This window comes from Rissa tridactyla, chromosome 2 (genome assembly GCF_028500815.1).
Source record: "Rissa tridactyla isolate bRisTri1 chromosome 2, bRisTri1.patW.cur.20221130, whole genome shotgun sequence".
Lineage (NCBI taxonomy): Eukaryota > Metazoa > Chordata > Aves > Charadriiformes > Laridae > Rissa > Rissa tridactyla.
Window position 1 is genome coordinate 149,408,419 of NC_071467.1, and position 24,191 is coordinate 149,432,609.

Genomic DNA, 24,191 nt, shown 5'->3' on the forward strand with positions numbered 1-24,191 from the left:
AGTTCGCTTAGTAAGAGATGATGATGAACCAGGGCCATCACGAGAGCAGGAGGAAGAGGCAGAACCAGAGATAATTACTCGATCCCTATCCTTGAGTGAGCTGCGGGATATGCGAAAAGATTTTAGCCGACTTTCAGGCGAGCACATTGTCACCTGGCTGCTCCGGTGCTGGGATAATGGGGCCAGTAGCCTGGAATTAGAGGGTAGGGAGGCCAGGCAGCTGGGATCCCTGTCTAGGGAAGGCGGCATTGACAAGGCGATCGGGAAAAAGACCCAAGCCCTCAGCCTCTGGAAACGACTCCTGTTAGGCGTGAGGGAGAGGTACCCCTTCAGCGAGGATGTTGTATGTCAGCCAAGCAAGTGGACTACCATGGAAAGAGGTATCCAGTACCTGAGAGAATTAGCCGTGCGGGAGATGATTTATTATGACTTGGACAATGCAGACTTACCCACAGACCCTGATGAGGTGCGATGCACAAGGCCCATGTGGCGGAAGTTTGTACGGAGCGCACCATCGTCATATGCCAACTCCCTGGCAGTAATGGAATGGAAAGGTGAAGAGGGACCAACGGTGGATGAGGTAGCTGGCCGGCTCCGGCGATATGAAGAAAGTCTCTCTTCCCCCCTTGTCTCAGCTGTGGAGAAACTGTCGCGGAAGGTCCAGCAACTTGAAGAGAATATGTCCTACTCCCCACCTGCACGGGCCAGCATCTCAGCTATTAGAAGCAGGCATTTCCCCACTCAAGAGAGAGAGTACAGAGGGTACACACCACGAGGCACCCTGTGGTTCTACCTGCGGGACCACGGAGAGGACATGAGGAAGTGGGACGGACAACCTACTTCGATCCTGCGGACACGGGTACAGGAGTTGCAAGGAAGGACAACCACAAAAGGGGATCCCTCCAGGAAAAGTGCTGCCCCAGTTTCCAGTGGGCCGTTCCCCAGACAAAGCAGAAGGCTTGATCTTGCTTCTGATCCTCTTGAAGGAACTTCCAAGTCATTTATGCAAGAAGTGAGTAATGGATACTATGACCAGTATTAGGGGGGCCCTGCCTCCGGCCAGGTGGAGGAAAGGGATAACCGGGTTTATTGGACGGTGTGGATTCGATGGCCTGGCACATCAGACCCACAGGAGTATAAGGCTCTAGTGGACACGGGTGCGCAGTGTACTTTAATACCATCAAGCTATAGAGGGGCAGAACCCATTTGTATTTCTGGGGTGACAGGGGGATCCCAAGAGTTGACTGTACTGGAGGCAGAAGTGAGCCTAACTGGGAATGAGTGGCAAAAGCATCCCATTGTGACTGGCCCAGAGGCTCCATGCATCCTTGGTATAGATTACCTCAGGAGAGGGTATTTTAAGGACCCAAAAGGGTACCGCTGGGCCTTTGGCATAGCTGCTTTGGAGACAGAGGAAGTTAAACAGTTGTCTGCCTTGCCTGGTCTCTCAGAGGATTCTTCTGTTGTGGGGTTGTTGAGGGTCAAAGAACAACAGGTGCCGATTGCTACCACAACGGTGCATCGGCGGCAGTATCGCACTAACCGAGACTCTCTGATTCCCATCCATGAGCTGATTCGTCAACTAGAGGTTCAAGGAGTGATCAGCAAGACTCGCTCACCCTTTAACAGTCCCATATGGCCGGTGCGAAAATCTAATGGAGAGTGGAGGCTAACTGTAGACTATCGTGGTCTGAATGAAGTCACGCCACCGCTGAGTGCTGCTGTGCCGGACATGCTAGAACTCCAGTACGAACTGGAGTCCAAGGCAGCCAAGTGGTATGCCACGATTAATATAGCGAATGCATTCTTCTCAATCCCTTTGGCAGCAGAGTGCAGGCCACAGTTTGCTTTCACTTGGAGGGGCATCCAATACACCTGGAATCGACTGCCCCAGGGGTGGAAACACAGCCCCACCATTTGCCATGGACTGATCCAGACTGCACTGGAACAGGGTGAAGCTCCAGAACATCTGCAGTACATTGATGACATCATTGTATGGGGAAACACAGCAGAAGAAGTTTTTGAGAAAGGGAGTAAAATAGTCCAAATCCTTCTGAACGCTGGTTTTGCTATAAAGCGAAGTAAGGTCAAGGGACCTGCGCAGGAGATCCAGTTTTTAGGAATAAAATGGCAAGATGGACGCCGTCAGATTCCAATGGATGTGATCAACAAAATAGCAGCTATGTCTCCACCAACTAGTAAAAAGGAAACACAGGCTTTCTTAGGTATTGTGGGTTTTTGGAGAATGCATATCCCAGATTACAGTCAAATTGTAAGCCCTCTGTATCAAGTAACCCGGAAGAAGAATGATTTTAAATGGGGTCCTGAGCAACGACAAGCTTTTGAACAAATCAAACAGGAAATAGTCCATGCAGTGGCCCTGGGGCCAGTCCGGGCAGGACAAGATGTTAAAAATGTGCTCTACACCGCAGCTGGGGAGAACGGCCCTACCTGGAGCCTCTGGCAGAAAGCACCAGGGGAGACTCGAGGTCGACCCCTAGGGTTTTGGAGTCGTGGATACAGAGGATCCGAAGCCCGCTACACTCCAACAGAAAAAGAGATATTGGCAGCATATGAAGGGGTTCGAGCTGCTTCGGAAGTGGTTGGTACAGAAGCACAGCTCCTCTTAGCACCTCGACTGCCGGTGCTGGGTTGGATGTTCAAAGAAAGGGTCCCCACCACACATCATGCAACCGATGCTACATGGAGTAAGTGGATTGCACTGATCACGCAGCGAACTCGAATGGGAAACCCCAGTCGCCCGGGAATTCTGGAAGTGATCATGGACTGGCCAGAAGGCAAGGATTTCGGAATGTCACCAGAGGAGGAGGTGACGCGTGCAGAAGAGGCCCCACCATATAATAAACTGCCAGAAAATGAGAAGAAATATGCCCTGTTCACTGATGGGTCCTGCCGTATTGTGGGAAAGCATCGAAAGTGGAAGGCTGCTGTGTGGAGTCCTACACGACGGGTTGCAGAAGCCAGTGAGGGACAGGGTGAATCGAGCCAGTTTGCAGAGGTGAAGGCTATTCAGCTGGCTTTGGACATTGCTGAGCGAGAAAAATGGCCAGTACTTTATCTCTACACTGACTCATGGATGGTGGCAAATGCTCTGTGGGGGTGGTTACAGCAGTGGAAGCAGGGCAACTGGCAGCGCAGAGGCAAACCCATCTGGGCTGCTGACCTATGGCAAGATATTGCTGCCCGGATAGAGAATCTGGTTGTGAAAGTACGCCATGTAGATGCCCACGTACCAAAGAATCGGGCCACGGAGGAACATCAGAACAACCAGCAGGTGGATCGGGCCGCTAGGATTGAAGTGGCTCAGGTGGATCTGGACTGGCAACATAAGGGTGAACTATTCATAGCTCGGTGGGCCCATGACTCCTCAGGCCATCAAGGGAGAGATGCGACATATAGATGGGCTCGTGACCGAGGGGTGGACTTGACCATGGACACTATTGCACAGGTCATCCATGAATGTGAGACATGCGCTGCGATCAAACAAGCCAAGCGTTTGAAGCCTCTTTGGTATGGAGGGCGATGGCTGAAATACAAATATGGGGAGGCCTGGCAGATTGATTATATCACGCTGCCACAAACCCGTCAAGGCAAGCGCTATGTGCTCACAATGGTGGAAGCAACCACTGGATGGCTGGAAACATACCCTGTGCCCCATGCCACTGCCCGGAACACTATCCTGGGCCTTGAAAAGCAAGTCCTGTGGCGACATGGTACCCCAGAGAGAATTGAGTCGGACAATGGGACTCATTTCCGAAACAGCCTCATAGACACCTGGGCCAAAGAGCATGGTATCGAGTGGGTGTATCACATCCCCTATCACGCCCCAGCCTCTGGGAAGATAGAACGATACAATGGACTGTTAAAAACTACACTGAGAGCAATGGGTGGTGGGACTTTCAAACACTGGGATACGCATTTAGCAAAAGCTACCTGGCTAGTTAACACCAGGGGATCTAACAATCGGGCTGGCCCTGCCCAATCAAAACTTCCACGTACTGTAGAAGGGGATAAAGTCCCCGTAGTGCACATGAAGAATATGCTAGGGAAGACAGTCTGGGTTAGTCCTGCCTCAGGCAAAGGCAAACCCATCCGTGGGATTGCTTTTGCCCAAGGACCTGGGTGCACTTGGTGGGTGATGCGGAAGGATGGGGAAGTCCGATGTGTACCTCATGGAGATCTGATTTTGGGCGAGAATAGCCAATGAATCAGATTGTGTGCTGTTAATTGCTAAGTAACACTGTCACTGTATGTCCTCATTGCTATCAGTTGTACTACAAGTAAGGCACAGGGGTGATGGGATAAGAACTGATCTCAGCAGCCGGCACCTAGCAGTTTCCTCAAGATCTACATCTTCAGCCTACAGACTGCGTGCATGAGCCACACCAGGTGCACCAGTCACAAGCTCCGAAAAATACAGCATGCAACAGACCAGCACTACCCAGCATCTCACCTGCCCTGAGAGACTGTTCTAACAGATGGAGCCCAAAGCCGTGGATTAAAAGAACTCAACGGACACTTTGGAGGGATGACCCATAAACTAAGGGTATTATATGTGTGTATATATATATATATATAACAGGGGAAAGTGGTGGCAATTCATTGGAACCTGCTGGGCATGGCATAGATGGTATGGAATAAGGGGTGGATAATGTCCTGGTTCCGGTGGGGATAGGGTTAACTTTTCCTGGTATTCCATGCCATGTGAGCCACGCCCACCCTGAGCTGCCGGGGGAGGGGGCAGGAAGTTGCTGCTTAAAAGCGGGCTGGGGCGGCCCGGGTCCGGCCGGCAAGCGGCGAGCGGCGGGGGGAGCGGCGGTTCCGTAATCGCGTTTGTATATTCCCCTATCCGTGTTGTTGTTGTTGTTGTTTGCCTGCCTGTTCCCTTTGCTGTTCTATTAAACTGCCTTTGTCTCAACCCAAGAGTCTTGCCTTTTCTTACGATTCTTCCTGTGTTTGGAAGGCACGAGCGAGCGACACGTGGTTCTTTGTTGCCGTCTGAGGCTAAACCACGGCAATGCTGGAGATAGATTAATTCCAAGCGCACCTGAATTCAAATAGAACAAGAAAAAATTGTCTATGTCATGCACCTTATTTGACTAACCAGTTCACTGGCATTCAGGAAACATGACTAATACTGCAGATGCCTGAAAAGAAAATCTTTGGAATTTTTCCAAGGTTATTTGAACATTTGATGGAGAACATCATTAACACTTTGAATAGTTTTTTCCACAGTTTCTCTCTCAGACACTCATTACTTGTTCCCCACATGTGCCTGTTGAAATATGGCTCACTAATTCTTTGCAAGGGATACCTTACATTATAGGCTGCAGGGAGGCAGAGGAGGGAAAGGGGCAAAGATTCTCAAGGAAGCTGATGGTCTCTCAGTAATTACAGCTGGGGACATAATGGAGTCTTCGTGCTATCTTCTTACGCGTTTTCCTGCCATAGATAGAAATATACTGGGAAAGAAGCCGCCTTTTTTGGAGCAAAAGGAGGACAGCAGTGACTTATATGGATGGATTATAACCAAGAAGGATATTCACACCTCTCAACTTACAGACTCCTGACATTGACACTTAGGTTCCCTAGCATTTCTCCACAGACGGTTTGGAGAAATAGCCTTCTTGATAAAGCTATTTAGAACCTAAATGCCTCTGCTTTGAATCACTTACTCATTGACTGCAGTGGAAGCTAGGAAGGCTGGTGACTAAATTAGATACTCACAGCTGTTTGGTGTGAACACCCTCATTAGTCATAGCTCAAGACTTTTATTTGGCCCTTATTCATAATACGTTGCTCTTGCAGCCTTGATTGCAAAAATGCCTATTTTTCCTTCCAAAGACTGCCTCTGAGCTGTGCCTGTGACCTTCCTTCCTAGGTGCGTCCTTGCTGTGTATTCAGGCAGATGAACTGCAAGAGGCCCTCACCTCTCACTGTGTAGTGACTCGAGGAGAAACAATTATTCGTCCCAACACTGTGGAGAAAGCCACTGACGTCAGAGATGCCATGGCAAAAGCACTGTACGGGCGCCTTTTTAGCTGGATAGTCAATCGCATCAACACTTTACTCAAACCTGACAAACATTTAAGGTAAAAGACGCTTTTCCAGAATAAAGAGAGATTTTCTGTGGGAATAACACCATCTACTAGTGTTCTTATCTACTTTTCTCTGCTATCTTTTTGTTTATGACACCACCATGTTAAAAAAGACTGTTTTATCCTATTCATAGTGAATTTTCAAATATTTGGTTACAGCAGGGCAGCAATAAACAGAACTTTTAATAAGTAAGTGATAGGATAAAGTGCATGCAGCACTGCTTGTTACAGAGCCCTTTGGAAATTGTATACTTATTGTTCTGGTGAGGAGGAAGAAAATTTGACCTGAAATGTTCACTATACAAAAAAAACCAACCCAAAACCAGAAGTCTGCTTTGTTTTTGTGGTAGTAAAATAATTTGTATTTCCTATTTTTCTTGTAATTAGCTTTGGGAAGGAATGGGGCAGACAAATTTCAGCAGTTTATTCACTAAAAATGTAATTTCCAGACAGATAAGACAGTCACCAAATGCAGGTCAAAATCAATAAATACCTTTGATTCCTCCACAATGAAACGCTTCCGTTTTTGAGATGGGCTTCTCAAAGGGGTTCAAGTTCTGTTCATGAGTATCTTGAGGCTGGTTATTCAGATCTGATTTCCTACACTTTTTATGGGGGAAAAAAACAAGTGGTTACAGATACCTCCTCAAAGGGTTTTTATAGGTAGAATGTGGTTTAGTCTTTTTAATTTAACTAGGAAAAAATGCTAATGTCAACTTCAGTTTGATATAAAATTATATCCTCTTAATTTTTTGTTTCTGCAGATAAATACAAATATTAGAGCTTTTTTCCAGCTGCAGAAATGACCACATATCTCTCAGAATGCCTAAGCTAAAATTTCAAACTGAAGTTTTTACTAGTACTACTTTTCTGGAACTTAATTGGTAATTTAAATTCATACCACGCTCCAATACTTAAAATAGTTATTTTGATGCATAAAAGGTCTAGCTATACATTCTTTTGATTTTCACGTTAAAATAAGCAGTTGTAATTGTTGTGAGTAAATAATGTGAAGGAATCATATTTAATGACAGCAGTCTTTGATTTCAAGATGCTGGTGAGTAAAGCCTGTTTTATGACAAGAGAAACAAAAAGAACTCCATGTTGTTCCTGTAGTGCAGTCAGTTTTTTACAATAGAATATTAACTAGCAAATACTAGTTTAAAAATATAAATTTAAGTCCTCTATACAGTTATCAATTGACTCGGTCATTATGTGATTCAGTGTATCTGGTCTGCAAATACAGTCATCTTTGAATTTATGTGCATTTATTCTATTTCAAACAAAAATTTAAGAGATAGCTGGTTTAGCAAACATTATTCTGTTTAAGTGGCGTAAAGATTTGGCCCATTATTTCCTTTTGTGAAATAATAATGAAGCTAGTCACTGTAAAATAAAGATGCAACAATAGAAAGTTTATTTAATCTTTGCAGTGGAAACGATGATGGTTTGAACATTGGAATTCTTGATATCTTTGGCTTTGAGAATTTCAAAAAAAACTCTTTTGAACAACTCTGCATCAACATTGCCAATGAACAAATTCAGTTCTACTTCAATCAACATGTCTTTGCCTGGGAACAGGTATGTGTTGAATATTTTGATAAAGGTTTAATATTGCTGAACATATAAAACCTTGTGTCGAGAAACTACACTGTTCCTTCTCCATAATAGGTTGCAAATTGCAAATTATAACAAATGTTTTCTGAGTATGTATTTGTAAGCAGTGCTTGCTATTTGCTAGTAAAATGCCTACATAAAATGCATTAAACTTGAAATTTACAGTATCTAAGCAACATAACACAGTGATAATCAGTTTGATGCAAATGCAGTGTTGTTTTTCTTGAGGAGTAACTTGAGTGATGTAATGTATGATTCTACAATAAAATAAATGAGTGGTAGTGTAATTTTTAAAGTGCAGTGTTCATAATAGCTTACTAAGAAGCTTAATGAACACTGAAATTCCATTATTAAAACCAGAAAATCTTGCAATTATTTTGTTCTTATTCAGGAACCAGATCAACTAAGCTAATTAATGATGGATTTAATCTAAAAAATTTGATGTAAAACAGAGAAAAGTAATAAAATTGTAATTGTAAAAGTTTATGAAATTGAAGTGGAGAGTGAAAAACCTCAAAAAAGATTATCTCAACTTTGTAAATAATTCCCTGAGAATTAAATTAACCATCTTTAAATCATTATTTAATATTGTTATTTGGGAAAAAAAAATATTAGTGTTGCTGAAAATAGAAATATTCCAGAATTCTGCATGAGCAGAATAGTCATTCAAATTTTAGGTGAAATAATAATTTCTCTGTTTTATTTAAATTATTGGGGTTTATGGTACATAAATGAAAATCCTTCTGCATAGTAATTTTAATTATTAGTAGAAAAAGAGTATTTTGTCAGTTTTAATCACTGCTTGTTTTAAGGATGAGACATATACAAGTTTGGAATGTGTCTATGTATGCAGGTGTGTACGTGTCAGTCTACAGGTGTATATATCCATGTGTAAAAGGGACTTATTTTTATATGGGTCAATGTTTTATCCTGTTTCCAGTTATTCCAGGAAATGCTTTCTTGCAGTCTTAGACCTCGTAGTTGTTCTTATAGATTTATAGATTTATGAGATTTTCAGCCACCAATATTTCCTTGTCTTTAATACCATCTAAAAGAGAGAGAGAAATTAGCCTGAACTACTGTAATTACTTAGGCGTCTTCTTTCCAAAGTGCATAAATTCACACACAAAAAAGAGCACTTGGCTACTGCTCTTTCTAACAGCTGGAAGATGGAAATAGCACAGACTGCAGCACCGTTATTTATTCATGTCAAATCCAGTCACTGACCAGGTCCCACGGACTTGCATTCGGCCACTTTGCTCAAATGTTCCCTAACTTGATCTTCCCCCACCAAGGGTAAGTCTTCCTTGCTCCAGGGTTTCCCTGTCATCTCAGGGACCTGGGATTATCAGCCAAGTCCAAGGCAAAGAAGGCATCAAGTATCCCAGCCTTTTCCATGTTGTCCATGTCTGTTTAGCAGCAGGCCCACATTTTCCCTAGTTGCCTTTTTGCTGCTGATGGACCTTCCTTGGCTTTCCTAACTCTGTCCCTGTACACCCAAATATTGTCTTAATATTCCTTCTCTTTTTTAATTAGACTTGAGTCCTGTTCAGTGTAATCTGCCTTTGCTTGTTTCCTAATCCTAATACTAATCCAGAACATTTTGGCCAGACCTATATTAACGCCGAGGTTTGTGGTGTCACCATCTAGCAGGAACAACTTGTTCTCCTGCACGCGCCCCGCTGCAGAGAGATCAGGGTGGTTATTTTGCTACTGAGGAGATGGGGGAAAAAAATGAACCTCTGATTTTGACAACATACGGTTTACTCATTTCTCCTTGTAGGAAATTAGTATGACAATTACAGATGTTATGGAAGGGGAAGGTGAATCTCCAAGTATGTTGATTTTATCCACTCCTGCTCATTCTCTCATAGATTTCATTAACTCACACACATGTAGAAAGCATCAAGATGTGTGTGTTCAAGTGGTCTGGCCAGGATCATTTGTGAGCAACACAGAGAATAAGGAACACGAAGTAGCAAGTTGTCATCATGTTGCTTGGGTTCTTCTTGCTGAACTATTTTTTGAACAGATCTCTTACAACCGTTAGGAATCAGCAGTTGTTACAGCGCGGTTCTTTGCCTCGGAACCTTACTTATTTCAACCTCTGTAATCTTAGGCAAGGTCAGTATCTGTTTTTGCTTGTTTGGAATGTATACATCATTATGCCTACAGGATGTTTCCTTGGTGGGAAAAGGAAAGGCATAAGTGATGTGCTGTAACCTTGCAGTCATCCTCCTGTTGTCAGATTTAGAGGGTGTTCCACTCGCTATCTGTCTGTGCTGTGTTTTTATGCGAGTGAAGGCCTTCTGGTCTTGATGTAAGGAACACTTTCCTCAATTTTATTGCTGTGAACAAATGTTCTTCATTCAAATCACAGACCGTTATTCTAAGACTCTTTCTTCTGGTGCTTATATGCACTTTTCCATTAATATTTCATTTATACCAGTGATAATATTCCTGTTTTTGAGTGTTCACATCCTGCCTGCAATATTGACGAAGTAAGATGTCTACTTTAATTTACGTGACACCACTACATCAGATTATATGAAGCTTCATTATATTATCTTGTAGTAGTCTCCGAAGATATTACAACAGCAGTGCAGAACAAGCTATATAGATGAAGTTTGTGCACGTGTGGGTGTAAATCCCCCCCATTTCAGAACCAGAAAATGACAAATGTATTATTCTGCATTACAACCCAATGGCATAGGATGATTTGCAGTATGATTCATAATCATTATTAGACATCACTTTTCACGTATCTATAATGTGGTTGTTCCAGTTTTACCTCACAAGAACAGCCTTCGAGAAAGCAGGTGGCTTCAGAAACTTTTCTGTTCACTGTAAGGACTGTCTTGTGTTAGCACCAGTAAGGTACTTTAATTGTAAATACAGGCCCTCCCTGCAGACACATAAGAGAAAGCTATTTGCAGGAAAATATAAAATATAATTCCTACATTTCCTACACATGGAAAAAAAGGAAATATTTTCAAAATCACGTGACTGAAATTAAAAGGTCAGCAGATCATTGTTCTTGTTAATGATACAAAGTATCACTTCTGTAAAAGCCAAACAATGGGATGACCCCTGCCCCTCGCTGGTGAGTCTGCCTGACCGCACACATGTAAGGATTTGTGTCTTTAATACTAAAAGACAGGAGTTATGTTTAGAAGGCTCATGCCAACAGTTGCTGAGACCTTTGCGTTGACTTTTCATTAGCCCACGCTGACTCTCACGCTGATGGAGCAATCCTGTAGCTGGGGACTCAGGCTGGTATCTCTCCTCAGCCCTGTGCAGCACCAGACAGAGCCGTCAGGTTGCTCTGTGCGATCTCAGAAATCTCTGACACGACACTGCATTGCACCCGGTAGATCTAACCAAAGAAGACTGGGGAATTTAATTAATTTCATAATTCCCCCAAGAGAAGTAAAACTCACAGATACATTATTTCTTCATAGGGGTAATGGTTTTAAACTAGAGCGGAGTAGGTTTAGATTGGACATTAGGAAGAGGTTCTTTACACTGAGGGTGGTGAGACACTGGAACAGGTTGCCCAGAGAGGTGGTGGAGGCCCCATCCCTGGAGACATTCAAGGCCAGGCTTGATGAGGCTCTGAGCAACCCGATCTAGTTAAAGATGTCCCTGCTTACTGCAGGGGGGTTGGACTAGATGACCTTGGAAGGTCCCTTCCAACCCAACACATTCTATGATTCCCTGTTTTGCCCAGTTCAATTCCATAGCATGTGCAATTAGATGAAATTTGACATATCTAGTGGGAAGTCAAGGCCTAAATCAGTTGATTGGCAATGAAGCCAAATAGCAAATGAACTCATTATGCTAAATTGTACTTTCAGTGTTGCAGGTGACATGTTTTTAGCTATGTCATTGATTTCTTTTCTGTATCTGAATCTGAAAAGTGTTCAGTTTTGTTTTCCTTGGAAGTGTGGCCTATAAAAATATGGCCTCAGAAGTGACAGGAATAGTAGGAAGGAAGAGTTGTACTATTGCCACCCGAGACACAGGGTGTCTGTTAGAGCAGAGTGCTGGGTGCCAAAGTGGAGAACTCAAGTCAAATTTAAGGGAATTTATTCTTTATTGTTGACTTAATATTTGTATTTAAGAATAAAGGCTTTTAGGCCGGAATGTCATCTTCTTTCCCTAATTTAGCAGAAAGGATGAAGTGGGGAGTATAGCTAGAGCTAGTTTAGATTCCCAATAGTCAGTGGAGACAAATAGATACATTTCTGTCTCCACTGGGTGGAAATGTGGACTCTCAACTTAGTCACTTCTTTTATGGGTCTATAGTTAAGCCGAATGAATGCTGGCACAAGCTTTTGTTAGGTTAATATTAAGCAAAGCACAACTTTTGCACCATCAGTCCTGTCCTTCAAGTTGTTTCTCTTACATATAAGGTACTGATGTAAATTCAATCTCTGCAGGTAACGTTGGACAGCAAGACAACCTTCCCATTTCTTCCTCATTTGTGATTCTTCCATAAAAAGCAAAATGTGTAATGTCAAATACCTAAAATATTTTGGAAAGTGGCAAATTTACTGCCAGTTGCAAGGATGCTGCTTTTTGCATTAAATATATGCAATGTTTATTTTACATTCATATGACAGTTTAATCTTCCGCTTTAAGCTGGAAAAGGTTCATTCTGAATGTCACCTGTGTTCCCATTTAAACCAAAGCGTCATCATACCATTTCTCAGCAAAATGCCATTACCTTTTTTTATTAAACATGAAAACCATTTCCTAATGCATTAAATAATTCTTTTGTTATTAAGTGAAACCAGGTTGCACAAGCTAATATTATCTAGTTTTGATCATTGAAAAAATACCATGCAATACCAAGATGAGATAGGAGCCCAAGCATCCATGTAACTCAGTCATTCCTTTTGACATCTCATCCATAGGAATACTTTCTAGTGCATTATGCTTTAGAATTTCAATGAGCAGCTGCTATTTTTAGGAGCTTTCTTGTCATAAAACATCGTGGGGGATTACAGAATCCTATAGCTGATTCAATTTATTAATTCTAATAAGATCTATTTCATTGCAGTTTTATGATGTGCATCGTTAAGGCTTTTATCCTTGCTGCTTGTATCCTAATAATATGGTTTAAGACCAGCATTGCATAAGAAAATGTAATATGGTATCTTATTTCTGAGAAATCTGTCACACTGATGCCTGGAAGACTTGGTTATCAGCCATCCTCCAGGAGCCCATGGGAAGTGATGGAGTGAACTCCTTCCATATCCTCTGGGCAGACAGCAGCATCACCGAAACCCCCAGTGCTGACACTCATTCAGTTGTTGAGGTGCAGACACAAAGACGAAATGGTCACATTCACTGCTGGCCCTGCGCACTGGCTGGGCAGGGAGGGAAGCAGGTGTTGCTGTTACAGTAGTACAGCTACTACAGACCTCCTTTCAGTTTTGAGGAGAACTCTTTTATCAGCTCTCTAAATCAGCCTCTGTCACAAGCATTTGAAGTTGGAAAAAGTTAATCATTAGATAGGTTGTCTGTGAGAGCTTGTTTGAGGGTGTCTGAGTGTCACAGAAACACTCTTCTCTGATAGATTCATCCTGAGCAATCTCTTCCCTTTTCCTCCTTGATAAGTGTACTCTTGATAATCCTAAACAGTAACAGCTGGCTTCATGAACATAACATCTGTGTGTCGGTACAGCCATAGCCCTTGGTTAAGCTGCTCCTACTCCTGCGTTATCTTTGGGAGATAACACGGACTCATTCCCTTCCTGCCTCTAGCTCCTACAGGTATATAATTAACTTCTTGCCTATATTAGCGATACATTTATTACTCTCCTGTCTTGTCCTGCTACTCAGGTCATTGATTAAAATAAAAAGCAAAACTCCACCTGTCCACTGCTCCAGGGGAGATGTGAATGAAGTTAATGTTGTGTGTCTGAGATGAGGAACCTTCATGGGGCTGTAGGAGAGATTCTTACTGCTTACACCCTTGTACAGGCATATCAACTGAGCCATAACCTATCCTTAGAGTGAAGAGTGTCCTGGGAAATTAGATCAACCTGGATACTGGAAGGGTTTAGGTATGTTCTGTGTTCTCTTCCAAATGGATCAGCAGATTTATTTATTTGTGCCTCTATTTCCAGGACAGTGTTACTGATTCTATTAATTTTGTTGTTTCTCTCTGCCTTAGAGACAAAGAGGTATGAAGTCTAATAGTATGTGCTTTTCTGTTGTATATGGCAGTTAACTCCTTTTTGAAACACTCAGTGTATCGTCTTCTTCACTCAACCATGACTATCATTCAGACTCAAGTGAATGACACATAAGGAGAGGTCTTTCAGGGTTAGAGGTCTTTGAACTCATTAATATTAGCCATTATTCATTTTTATGACACACTTCTCACAATGAATTCAGGATAGCACAACTGCGATGTTAACACCATATATTAATACAACGCTTTTATAAAGTCCTATCCTTTGGAAGAGGGATGATTTTTAAAGTAGATCATAGTACAGCCTGCACAGGACTGAAAGCAGCCCTGCTGTATACGGGAGCAATGCGCAGTGGATAACTCCCATTGCGTTACATAGTGCAGGCAAAAATAACGGAGGGGTGGCAGTCCCTAGAGCATCATTCTCTTGGTAAATCTATGGCTCTCCTCTGCCTTGCTGAAGGATTGAAGAAAGTCATTCTTGTATTCTTCAGCTATATTTTAAATTATTTTCAAGATAAAACCATCGCAACATGCTGCGGACACAGCATTTGTTACCATGTTTTTCTCAGTCTGTTAGGGATCCAAAGGTATTTGCAGTCTCCAGGAGAAAAAAAAAAACAATACACCAGTGTTTTAATCTTGCTGAATATCTTTCCCTAGTTCCTTAAAAGGAGTGAAAATGTTGTAGAGGCCAAACTGAGTAATTTGTTTAATTCTTAGAAAGTATGTACACCATTCTTTAATTATCAGAAAGTATGTGCACCGTTATTCTCCACGTAAGAACTTTTCCAGGTGTTTCTGGAGGGGGAATCAAACAAGTGAAGCCTCTGTAATCTGTAGTCACTTTTGTAAATCTTGGCCACTGTACATCACATAGATCTGAGCAACAAATTGGGAAAGTAAATGTAGCTCTAAATGGTTAAGAAATATTTTTTACACTGCAGAGCAGGGAAGTAAATAGACACTGAGGTCTCCATCTGCAAACACTATACTTCTGCAAACACTTCTTCAACTCTATTTCTTTCATTCTTGCATATTCCTGAAAAGTATCTTACTTCACCAAATGTGCCATAGCAAGCACTTACATATCCAAAGGCAAATTAAAATCTACAGCCTAACAGTGTGATACATCCCAGATGACATTTGTTCCTGCAAAACCTTGATGTCTTTAGCCCTGGGGCATACTTTTTCAGTGCCATTTTAATTTGCTACAATTGACAGTTTGTGAATTATTTTCTGATGTGGTTCTGTATACATAGTCAAAACATGCCTTCTGTTGCTTGTTACAGAATGAATACCTCTATGAAGGTGTTGATGCAAGAGTTATAGAATACGAGGACAACAGGCCCCTCTTAGATATGTTCCTGCAGAAACCAATGGGTTTATTGTCCCTGCTGGATGAGGAAAGTCGATTCCCACAAGCAACGGATCAGACACTTGTAGGTCAGTAAATGGTTTATTTTTTGCAGGATTTATGTTTGGCTTGTCCAGTTTAGGCTATATGCTAGTAATGTTCTTAGTGAGCCCGCATTTCAGTGTCACAGTATGTTTGAAGGAGGCATGCATTCAGGGATGGATGTGTCTTTGAAGCTGATAGACCAACATCAAGAGTACAAATGAACCTAAGCTGACGATCCAGGTTCTGAATTCTCCTGCCTTGAGGAATTTTAGCTGCAGGGCTTGAAAGATAAAGATCGAACTGAGTTAAAACTCTAGATTCATATGCCAAGAACACTGTTTCCAAAGTTGAGTCATTTTCAGCTCTGATATTTTTCATGAGCCATATCAGAACAAGAATTTTGGTACTTTTTAAGGGTAACGGCTGCAAACCTGCCTCAGTGCCTTTCAGCAAATTATGCTTCCTGTTTTTTTGTGTTCAGAAATTAGAATTAAACCACCTAAATATGTTGCAATTCAGATCCTGAATATTTCAGTGCTTCTGAGTAGTTGCACTTACAGTCAATTTGGTTATTTCAGTGGGGTTTCTGTGCAGATAAATCCTTGTTTTACTCATTTTTGAATGTGCAAAGTGTCAGATGAGAGTTTTAACCAACATCCAATCACAAAACCTAATAACATCCAGTAACGATGCCACGCTAAAACAATTATATGAGGTTGTTGTCTTTCTATCCTCATACTTTATAGTCTACAGTACAGAGGCCCTTAATCAATTGGTAAATGTTTCCTCACAATGCCCCAAGGAATCCTTAGGAAGGATTACTACATTTTTTCAAATACAAAGATCAAAAGCTTAGAAAGGCAAGCAATTTTCTTAGGTCACACAGAAAAAAATTGGTACAAAGTAAGTAACTGAACCAAGAGCTCCCATATTCTCTATCCAGTGCCTTTTGTTGAAAGACCATTATGGTGTCTTCGTCCTTAAAAATATCAGAGTGTTTTATGCCTCTGTTTTCTGAGAACTCAGGCAGCATCCTTAAAGGGATCCAGCTTCAGAATTATTTTACAGACAATTATTTTACAGTAACTCCAGTAAGATAAGCTATGTGTTTCCTTTCAGAAAAATTTGAAGATAATTTGAAGTCAAAATATTTTTGGAGACCCAAAAGAGTAGATCTAACCTTTGGGATTTATCATTATGCAGGAAAGGTAAGAGACATAATGTTATTAGTTGGGGATTGTGGAATGGTAGGGCTAGAAGGAAATAGAAGAGGTCAGCTGAGTTGCTTCTCAACCTTCATCTATTCAGGCCTGACATGGAAATGTTGGCAGTGCCTTACACGTCAAAAGTAAATTGAAAAGTTATTTTCCCTCATCAAAAAAGCAATACCAGGAGTGTATTTTTCTTAAATGTCACCAGGTAAATGAACTGATTGTATTATAGAAGAAACAGAAAATAACCATTATGTAATGCAACTCAGTGCTCTTCCCCTTAGTTCCTTAAAGCCCCGTGCCATGCTTGTTCCCACTGCTTCAAATCAGGATCCAGCTCCATTCTGACTACTACCTCCTACGCCCCCTCAGCCCTACTTCCTAGTTCTGTACTTTGTCATCAGTCAGATAGACAGTGCAGGCCCTGCTTTCTGCTTCATTTGATGCGCAGCATCTTGCCCTCCTGTACAAGGTGACTTGCTGCACTTGCCTTTCAAACTCAGGAGCAGTAGCTGACACACTGCGGCAAGATGCCACTGGTCACCTGAACCTTGCCTTGTGAAAACTGGAGCTCCCACCTCCTTTTGGGCTCTTGGGTATGGAGTGGGCATTGCTGTCTCATTTCGGGAGCTATGTTAGGTCTGTGCAGTGCTGGAGCAGCTGGCCTGTAATGAGGGAGTGTACTGCCCATCAGCTGATGAAAGATAACTTGCCCCTTGTGTAAGACAGCCAGATACAAAAGGCCTGCAGTAACTCTGAACCTCATCTCCTGAAGCTGACCTACGCTTCACAAACATAGCATATCTCACTGCTGAGGAACAGAGAGCCGGCTCTCCCTGTACCAGTCCTGGTACCAGCCACTGAAGATGGGGATTCCACCAGTGCCCCATCAGCCCTTTCCAGTATTCAACAAGCTTTTTCATTAGGAAGTTTCTCCTACTGTCTAACTTACATCTTTGTTGCTGTGATGCAAGTTCATTATTCCTAGTCATGTTTACTGTGGAACTGGAGAACAATTTATTTCCTTCTCCTTTACAAGCCTTTTTTTGTAATTTAAGACTGTTACTGAGTTGTTTTGTGAGGATTTTTTATGAATTAAAAATGCTAGTATCTTCTGCCCTTCTTTACAGGCCAGGTTTTCTTGTGGGTCTTTTACAGCATCATTGAGATAGAGCCCTGGAGGTACATTTTGAGTTAGGTACACCATTCCTGGAATTTTTAGAGAGATTTCAATTGCCAGTATGCAGTTTGTGATTTTGCAAACTTCTCTACAATTAATACAGAGATCTCTAGGAAGAGTGGTAAGTCCTGGGACAAAAAGATTGTACAATCATAAGGGTAATCCTGTGTGCTATGGTTGAAATCAAGTGAATTGTTAATTGTGCATTTACACATGTACTGATGTAAAGGAGGACTACAATACACTTGTCCTAGTGATAAATCCACACTGGCTAAAACTAATATTAACATATCTGCATTAGAGGAAATAAAGGTCTCAAGCTACTTTGGAATGATGGATTTGCTTTTAGTGATCTGCATCATAATGGTTCTCAGTATTGAAAAGTTAGAACTTTCAGTGATGAAAAGAAAGACTGTAAGCAAGAGCGAGCCTGACGGCTGAAAAACTATTTGTGTGTCTTCATATATTAAAAGCTACATGCCAGACTGCTTAAATATATAATTACTTTTCAAAATCCCAGAGTATGCATAAATGCACTTTTTAAACAGGTTCTGTATAATGCAAGTGGATTCCTAGCCAAAAATAGAGATACTTTGCCAGCTGATATTGTGCTGCTACTGCGATCATCTGAAAACAATCTGACGCGACAGTTGGTAACCCATCCTCTTACAAAAACAGGTATTGCTATTGTGGTAACCTTCTTACTCTTCTCTAGCCTTCGTGATGACCACTGCTAGGTTTCATATGACCGTTTGTTGATGACATTATACACTTTGTGGCTTAACTTTCCAACCCTAGAATCTATACAGAATGGAGCCCCAGCCATCTCAAGCTGCAGGGGAGGGATTGGTCTGGTCAAGTGCCAAGCAAGTGGTAGAGGCTTCTTTCAGGGTCCTCTCTTCAGGGTAGGGGAGCAAGACAGGGCGTGGAGTACATCCCTTGAGTTGAGGACTGAACAGAAAGGATCAGGTAAGTCACTGGCCTTTTTTGGACAGGGCATATATAATTGCCTGTTTTGTCTCAGTGCATTTTTTCTCTAAAGTAGCAGAGAACCAAGGTTGGGGCTCCTAACATCTGCTGCAAAGAGTCAGGGGACACTCCTCTATTTCACCGTCTTTTAATCCTTTACAGTAGGGAACTGATGGGAACTAGTAGTGAGCCCTTCCTTGGGGAGTTCTTAAGTTGGGGTGGAGGAATATGACTGGCTCTACAGAAATTACTCCTAAGTTGCACCTTAGTTGAAGCAGATCCTTGCATAGTGTCCTACCTGCCATTTTAGGATGATGGGTAAGTCTTCTTACAACCAGTTTGCTATTGTGTTTTATTACTCCCTGTGTGATGGCACTGATGCCACACAGTAAGTACGTTACAACATTGCTTTCTTCTACAACTACGTGGGAGACATACTTGTAGTAGAACAGAAAAGTTAAATTGGAAGAGCCTAATGGAAATTACTCTAAGATGTTATCGTAGCTTACAGAAACTGAGGTTTTGGCAAGGCTCCTGTTCTTCACAAAGGGAGCTTTGCTGGTGGAATGCAAAATTTGGTTTTGAAGGTCTATTTTAAGTCAGTTTCTGGGAAAACACTGAGCTCAATGTCCTTGCCTGAACATTTTGACTTGTTAATATCTGCTAAGATACTAAGCTATAATTTTTGTAGAGCCAAAGTCATGGCCCAAATGGTCCCAAGAACTGATCCCAAGTGTTATGTAATGTTTTGCAAGATAACTCTAAAGGTTGTTTTAATCTTCTTGTTAAATATTATGAAACACTGTGTGTAGCCTTTTGAAACTGACCCAAACCATCCAGCTATAGCCAACTAAAAGTTAGATTTCTGATCTAAGTTATTCATCTAGAATCAGTGGAAATATAGAGGTTTACCCAGAGTCCAACCCATCTTGCCTGTCTCAGGTGTTTCTCTTAGGATGGGATAAATCTGCTCTGAAGTTGCCTCTCTCCACTGAATACAGCAGTGATCCTATAGATACCTCACTTTCAGATAGCTAAAGTTAGGTGTGAAGAATCCTCTGTCCTTCCCACCCTGTGATATTCAGCTAAGCCCGAGAAAGGTTTAGCACTTGATATCATCACATAATACATGACGCATTAGCTTGTCATGCTGTATAGTTGCCGCTGTTTATCCACCTCTTACTGATAGTAGACAAGCACAGAGAGATTACAGGCTCTCCCAGTGGAGAGTGAGATTCCAGAGGCATTATGTTATTAGCAGAAGCAGTGGCAGCGTGCAGCAATGGTTGGGGTCTATCAACATAGAGTGACAAGACGGAAAACGCAGCAGAATTTTCATTATTCCTTTAGAAGACCACTGTCTGTGTAAACCACTCCAATGCACCTAGTCCTTCAAGTCATCATAATAAAGAATTCCAGGGTTAGATGCTTAAGACTAAGTCTATGCTAATAAACCAAACAGGGCCAGTGAGCTGTAGCTGAAACACTCCCACAGGATTGCCCATTCTGATTAATTGTTATCATGCCTCCCTGGGGCGGTTTTGGACGATGCCAGCTCGCAGTCTCCCAAAAATACCCAGGCACACTTCAAGAAAGCACAGGCCAGCAATGGTTTCCAGCAGGCTCTGCGGAAAGATACAACTTTATTTTTACCAGGAGGTTAAAAGAGTAGTGAAGTATAGAGTTTAGCTGTATAGACTTGAGTCATGCCATGTCACTTGCCCTCAGGGCCAGAGAAGGGTGCTAGCGCTTTTCTTTTTAACTAATATATATATAGCCTTAGAACTAGAATAGTACAGTAACATCCTTAGGGTAAAAACACATGGAGGCTCTAAGATGTATCTTTCTTATCTTCTGCAGCAGTCTGTTTGTTTATTTTTTTGCTCTAGTAGGTGACATAAGTGCTGAAGGAGGAAAATTCAGCCCATGTTCCATCTTCGTGCAACTTCTTCAGAGCTTGTTCCATCCCGAGGGTGAAAGGGGAAATGAGGACATACTCCGAAAAAGTCAACGACCTTTATAATCATATGGTTACCCTGGGGGCATGAATAAGGTGGTTCAGCACAGTTTTTAGTTTAGATGAGATGTAAGCATTTTGGTAGGTTGCTTTCTTTTATCTTCCCGCAGGTAACCTGGCACACACTAAAAGCAAAACTACAATCAGTTACCAAATGTGGGCACCCCAGAAATCAATCAGTCATACAAAGGTAAGAACACTGATTTTGTGATTCTGCATTGAACCCTAATTTAAACTAGAAAGGCAATACTGTTATTGGTACTAAAAGTAAGCAAGTAACCCCTTCCTTGGTTTTTCTCCCTCTCCTATTTTCTTTTCTGTTTAGCTGGATATCTTTGTGTTGTGCAATTCATATTCCTTCCGTGAGGTAAAAACCTAACATTTCCCTTCTTTCTGGCTATAGTTTTGTAACAATTTCAGGGGAAAAAAATATTATTTCCTAGCTGTATCATAGCAAAAAGAAAAATTAAAATATTGCTGTGGAGTATAGTCAAGTTCCTTAGAGAACTACCAAAATAACAGTGATAATGAAATAATAGACAGGACCTCAGACATTGTCAGGTTATTTGTGGCAGTTATTTAGATGCTCCGTTATCAAATTGTGTCCTCTGTTTGTGAATGTTTGTGTATTGTGTAGCAAAGTAATGTAACGTACTGGTGTAACTGATTTGTGCTAGTGATCATGCTGTAACTTTTTCTGTTTAGAATATTTTTTTTTTAAATTAACAATGTTCTCTGAGGGGTGCTTTGTTGTGGCATTGGAAAGGGCATGACAGGCTCAACAGAGATAAAAAGTGTCATTTTCTTTCTTCATCTTATAGAATGAAGCAGGAGATACTGGACATCATCCAAGAGAGACAACCAGCATGAAAACACAGACAGTTGCTTCTTATTTTAGAGTAAGATAACAGATCTTTTCATATTTTTTTCTAGAGTAGAATTAATGTTTATTCTTTCACCTTTTGATATGCACCTGTTGACTTAGAGTCAACAGTGATCCATTTGGAGTTTGTGAACTGCATATATGGTGCAGCAGTCTGTGCAGAACAAATATCTAGTGGAGATTGTGATGTTTCATCTTTAATCGTACTTGATCACACAGCCATGTTTCTGTCATGATAATGTATGATGATTGATATTAATCCTTCACTTGCTTGTTTTCCCACCAAGGGAGATAAAGGGAGATTGGACATTAGTGGTATAGCCTTTCTTTAAGAGTTTATGAAGCAAGAGGGCAAAGTCAATTTGAAGCAGGAGCTCCAGAGAAAGACTTTAATGGTCACTGCCTCAGAGGCTGTCCTGAGTCCATCCTTGTGGCTCCTTCAGCAGTGCTCTTGATCTTCCCAAGCACTGCCTGTGCTGCTGGTGCTGCAACAGAAAATAGCTGTGAAGACCATTCTTTCCTCCAAAGTAGTGCACAAGTGGTTCACTTGGGCCCAGCTCTAATTTCCAACTCTTACTTAGTCATCTCTCCCAGCAAAAACATAAAGATGGATGAGGTGATGTTTGTGGCCCATAAGAGTTCATTTTCATCTATGACAGAGAACAGTAAAGAGCAAGATCTCTGTTTAGTAGATACAATTGCCGTCGGCTGCGAAGGATAATTTCAGACTAAGGTATCATGGTGGTCCAAAGCTGCATAGTGTTTTAAAGTTCTAGATGGAAAAAATTATTGAATCTCATGCAAACTAATGTCTGTGATTCAGTGCATTACGAACACATCTAGCATCAGAGGCTGCAAATGAGTTAATTATATTTACACTTTTCTGTTATTATTTTCTGCAGTGGAAATCCTCGCTTAGATCGTGCTAGCTAACGCTCTTAAATGAAGATTCAGCTTCAGCCCGACTGGTTTACTCATACGCAGAAACCTATGGGTGATTGAGAAAAGCATCTGCCACCTCAGACTGAGTGGAAAAAAAAATTAGCCATTAGCGTGTCCTACTTGTTTGTGTTCAATTGGCAGACTAGTGATGAATCTAATTAAGCACTTTGCTGCATGGTGCAGCGTCTGTCCAGAATGGAATTGCACATTTTAATAGAAAACATATGGCTTTTGACATCCTACACTAGTTTCATGTATCCAACCTACTGCTGAACTGCATTACCTCCTGGCTGCTTCGTTTTGTTGAGTCAGGTTGAATCTTGAGGAATAAGCCCCTTCATTTGTGTTTTAATAAGATCCTCCCATGAAGCAATTTTACAAAACACCAGTCAAGGTTGTTTACAGCCAGAATCACCTCAGTTGGCATGGGGAGCTGCAAACTGCATCCCCTCTGCTAGCCTGGTAGCTTGGTGAGGTGGGAAAAGTACAGCTTTGGAATTGTGATTTTGTTTATTTCTAATTTTGCCCTCCTCGAAGGTTTCCTCTTGGCAAGGCAGCTATAGTATCACCATCAGCCTATACAACGAACAGGACATGCTAGATCAGAACAGTTTAAGCAGCCCCTCTTCTAAGGTAGCCTTAGTTTCCTCCAGTCTAATGAGCGATGGCAATGTTTACTGGCTTGCTGCTCTTCCATTTCCCATCCGTAGATGGATCTTTACTGTCTGGGTGAAAACGGATCTTCAAATAGGTGAGAAAAGAAAAACTGGGCTGTAAATACGTAATAAGGCTTTAAGAGAAGCAAATAAGTGTAAGGAGAGTTTCCATCATATGTTAGACTTCATGGCAATTTGTGAGAATGTTCTGGGTGGAATTTGGTACATCCATTTGGAGTCACTGTTTCTGTCAAGCAGTACATGCTAGTAACTTAGAGATCTTATCAAAGCTAGAATGGTTGTTGGGTCATTTACTCGATTAAGGTACAAGCTTACTGAAATGTAAATGGGTTTGGGCATGATTCTGATCATATGAAATAACATTTCAGCTAGACATGGTCCTATATACAAGTTTTATAAAAATCCTAGTGGCAGATATCTTGTTACTTTCTTGCAGTATTCTCTGATGGATTTGTTATCCAAAATGGTCGTCGGCCAGCCTCATTTTGTCAGGTGCATCAAGCCAAACAACGACCGGCAGGCAAACAAGTTTGATAAAGAAAAAGTGTTGGTTCAGCTGCGTTACACAGGAATTCTGGAGACAGCAAGAATTCGAAGACAGGGTTATTCACACCGTATACTGTTCGCTAACTTCATAAAACGGTAACATTGATGTGAAGAAGCCTTCTTCTCTCCTATCATTGCTGTCCAGTGTTTGCTAAGCATCCACAGTGTCTTTAGTACGGTCTTTAAAGAAAAAATATAAAGACATTTCCTGTAACAAAGAAGATTACAGACTGGATGACAAGGAGTAGTTCAGGCTCAAAATGAGTGACCCATTTTGGATTGGTAGGGGAAGAGGATGCCTCTCAGGATGATTGTTTCAGGCTTCCTGCGTATTTGGCTAAAAATTGTCTTGCTTATAATCTGCAAGTTTTCTTCAAAGACTTGCAATTTAGAAATGTAATCCTTCAAATTAAAGCTGAGAAT

General features: G+C 41.6%; 1 protein-coding gene across 1 annotated transcript in view; it reads left to right on the forward strand.

Annotated features, from left to right (window-relative positions):
* MYO3A (myosin IIIA) overlaps window positions 1-24,191 on the forward strand; it is a 116,881-nt gene that overhangs the window by 65,586 nt on the left and 27,104 nt on the right. The window contains exons 17-25 of the mRNA XM_054191533.1: window positions 5,903-6,113; window positions 7,553-7,700; window positions 15,234-15,387; window positions 16,463-16,551; window positions 18,283-18,412; window positions 18,533-18,703; window positions 20,831-20,910; window positions 21,542-21,619; window positions 23,659-23,864. Of these exons, the coding sequence (XP_054047508.1) occupies window positions 5,903-6,113; window positions 7,553-7,700; window positions 15,234-15,387; window positions 16,463-16,551; window positions 18,283-18,412; window positions 18,533-18,703; window positions 20,831-20,910; window positions 21,542-21,619; window positions 23,659-23,864 (1,267 nt within the window). The remainder of the gene's footprint in view (window positions 1-5,902; window positions 6,114-7,552; window positions 7,701-15,233; window positions 15,388-16,462; window positions 16,552-18,282; window positions 18,413-18,532; window positions 18,704-20,830; window positions 20,911-21,541; window positions 21,620-23,658; window positions 23,865-24,191) is intronic.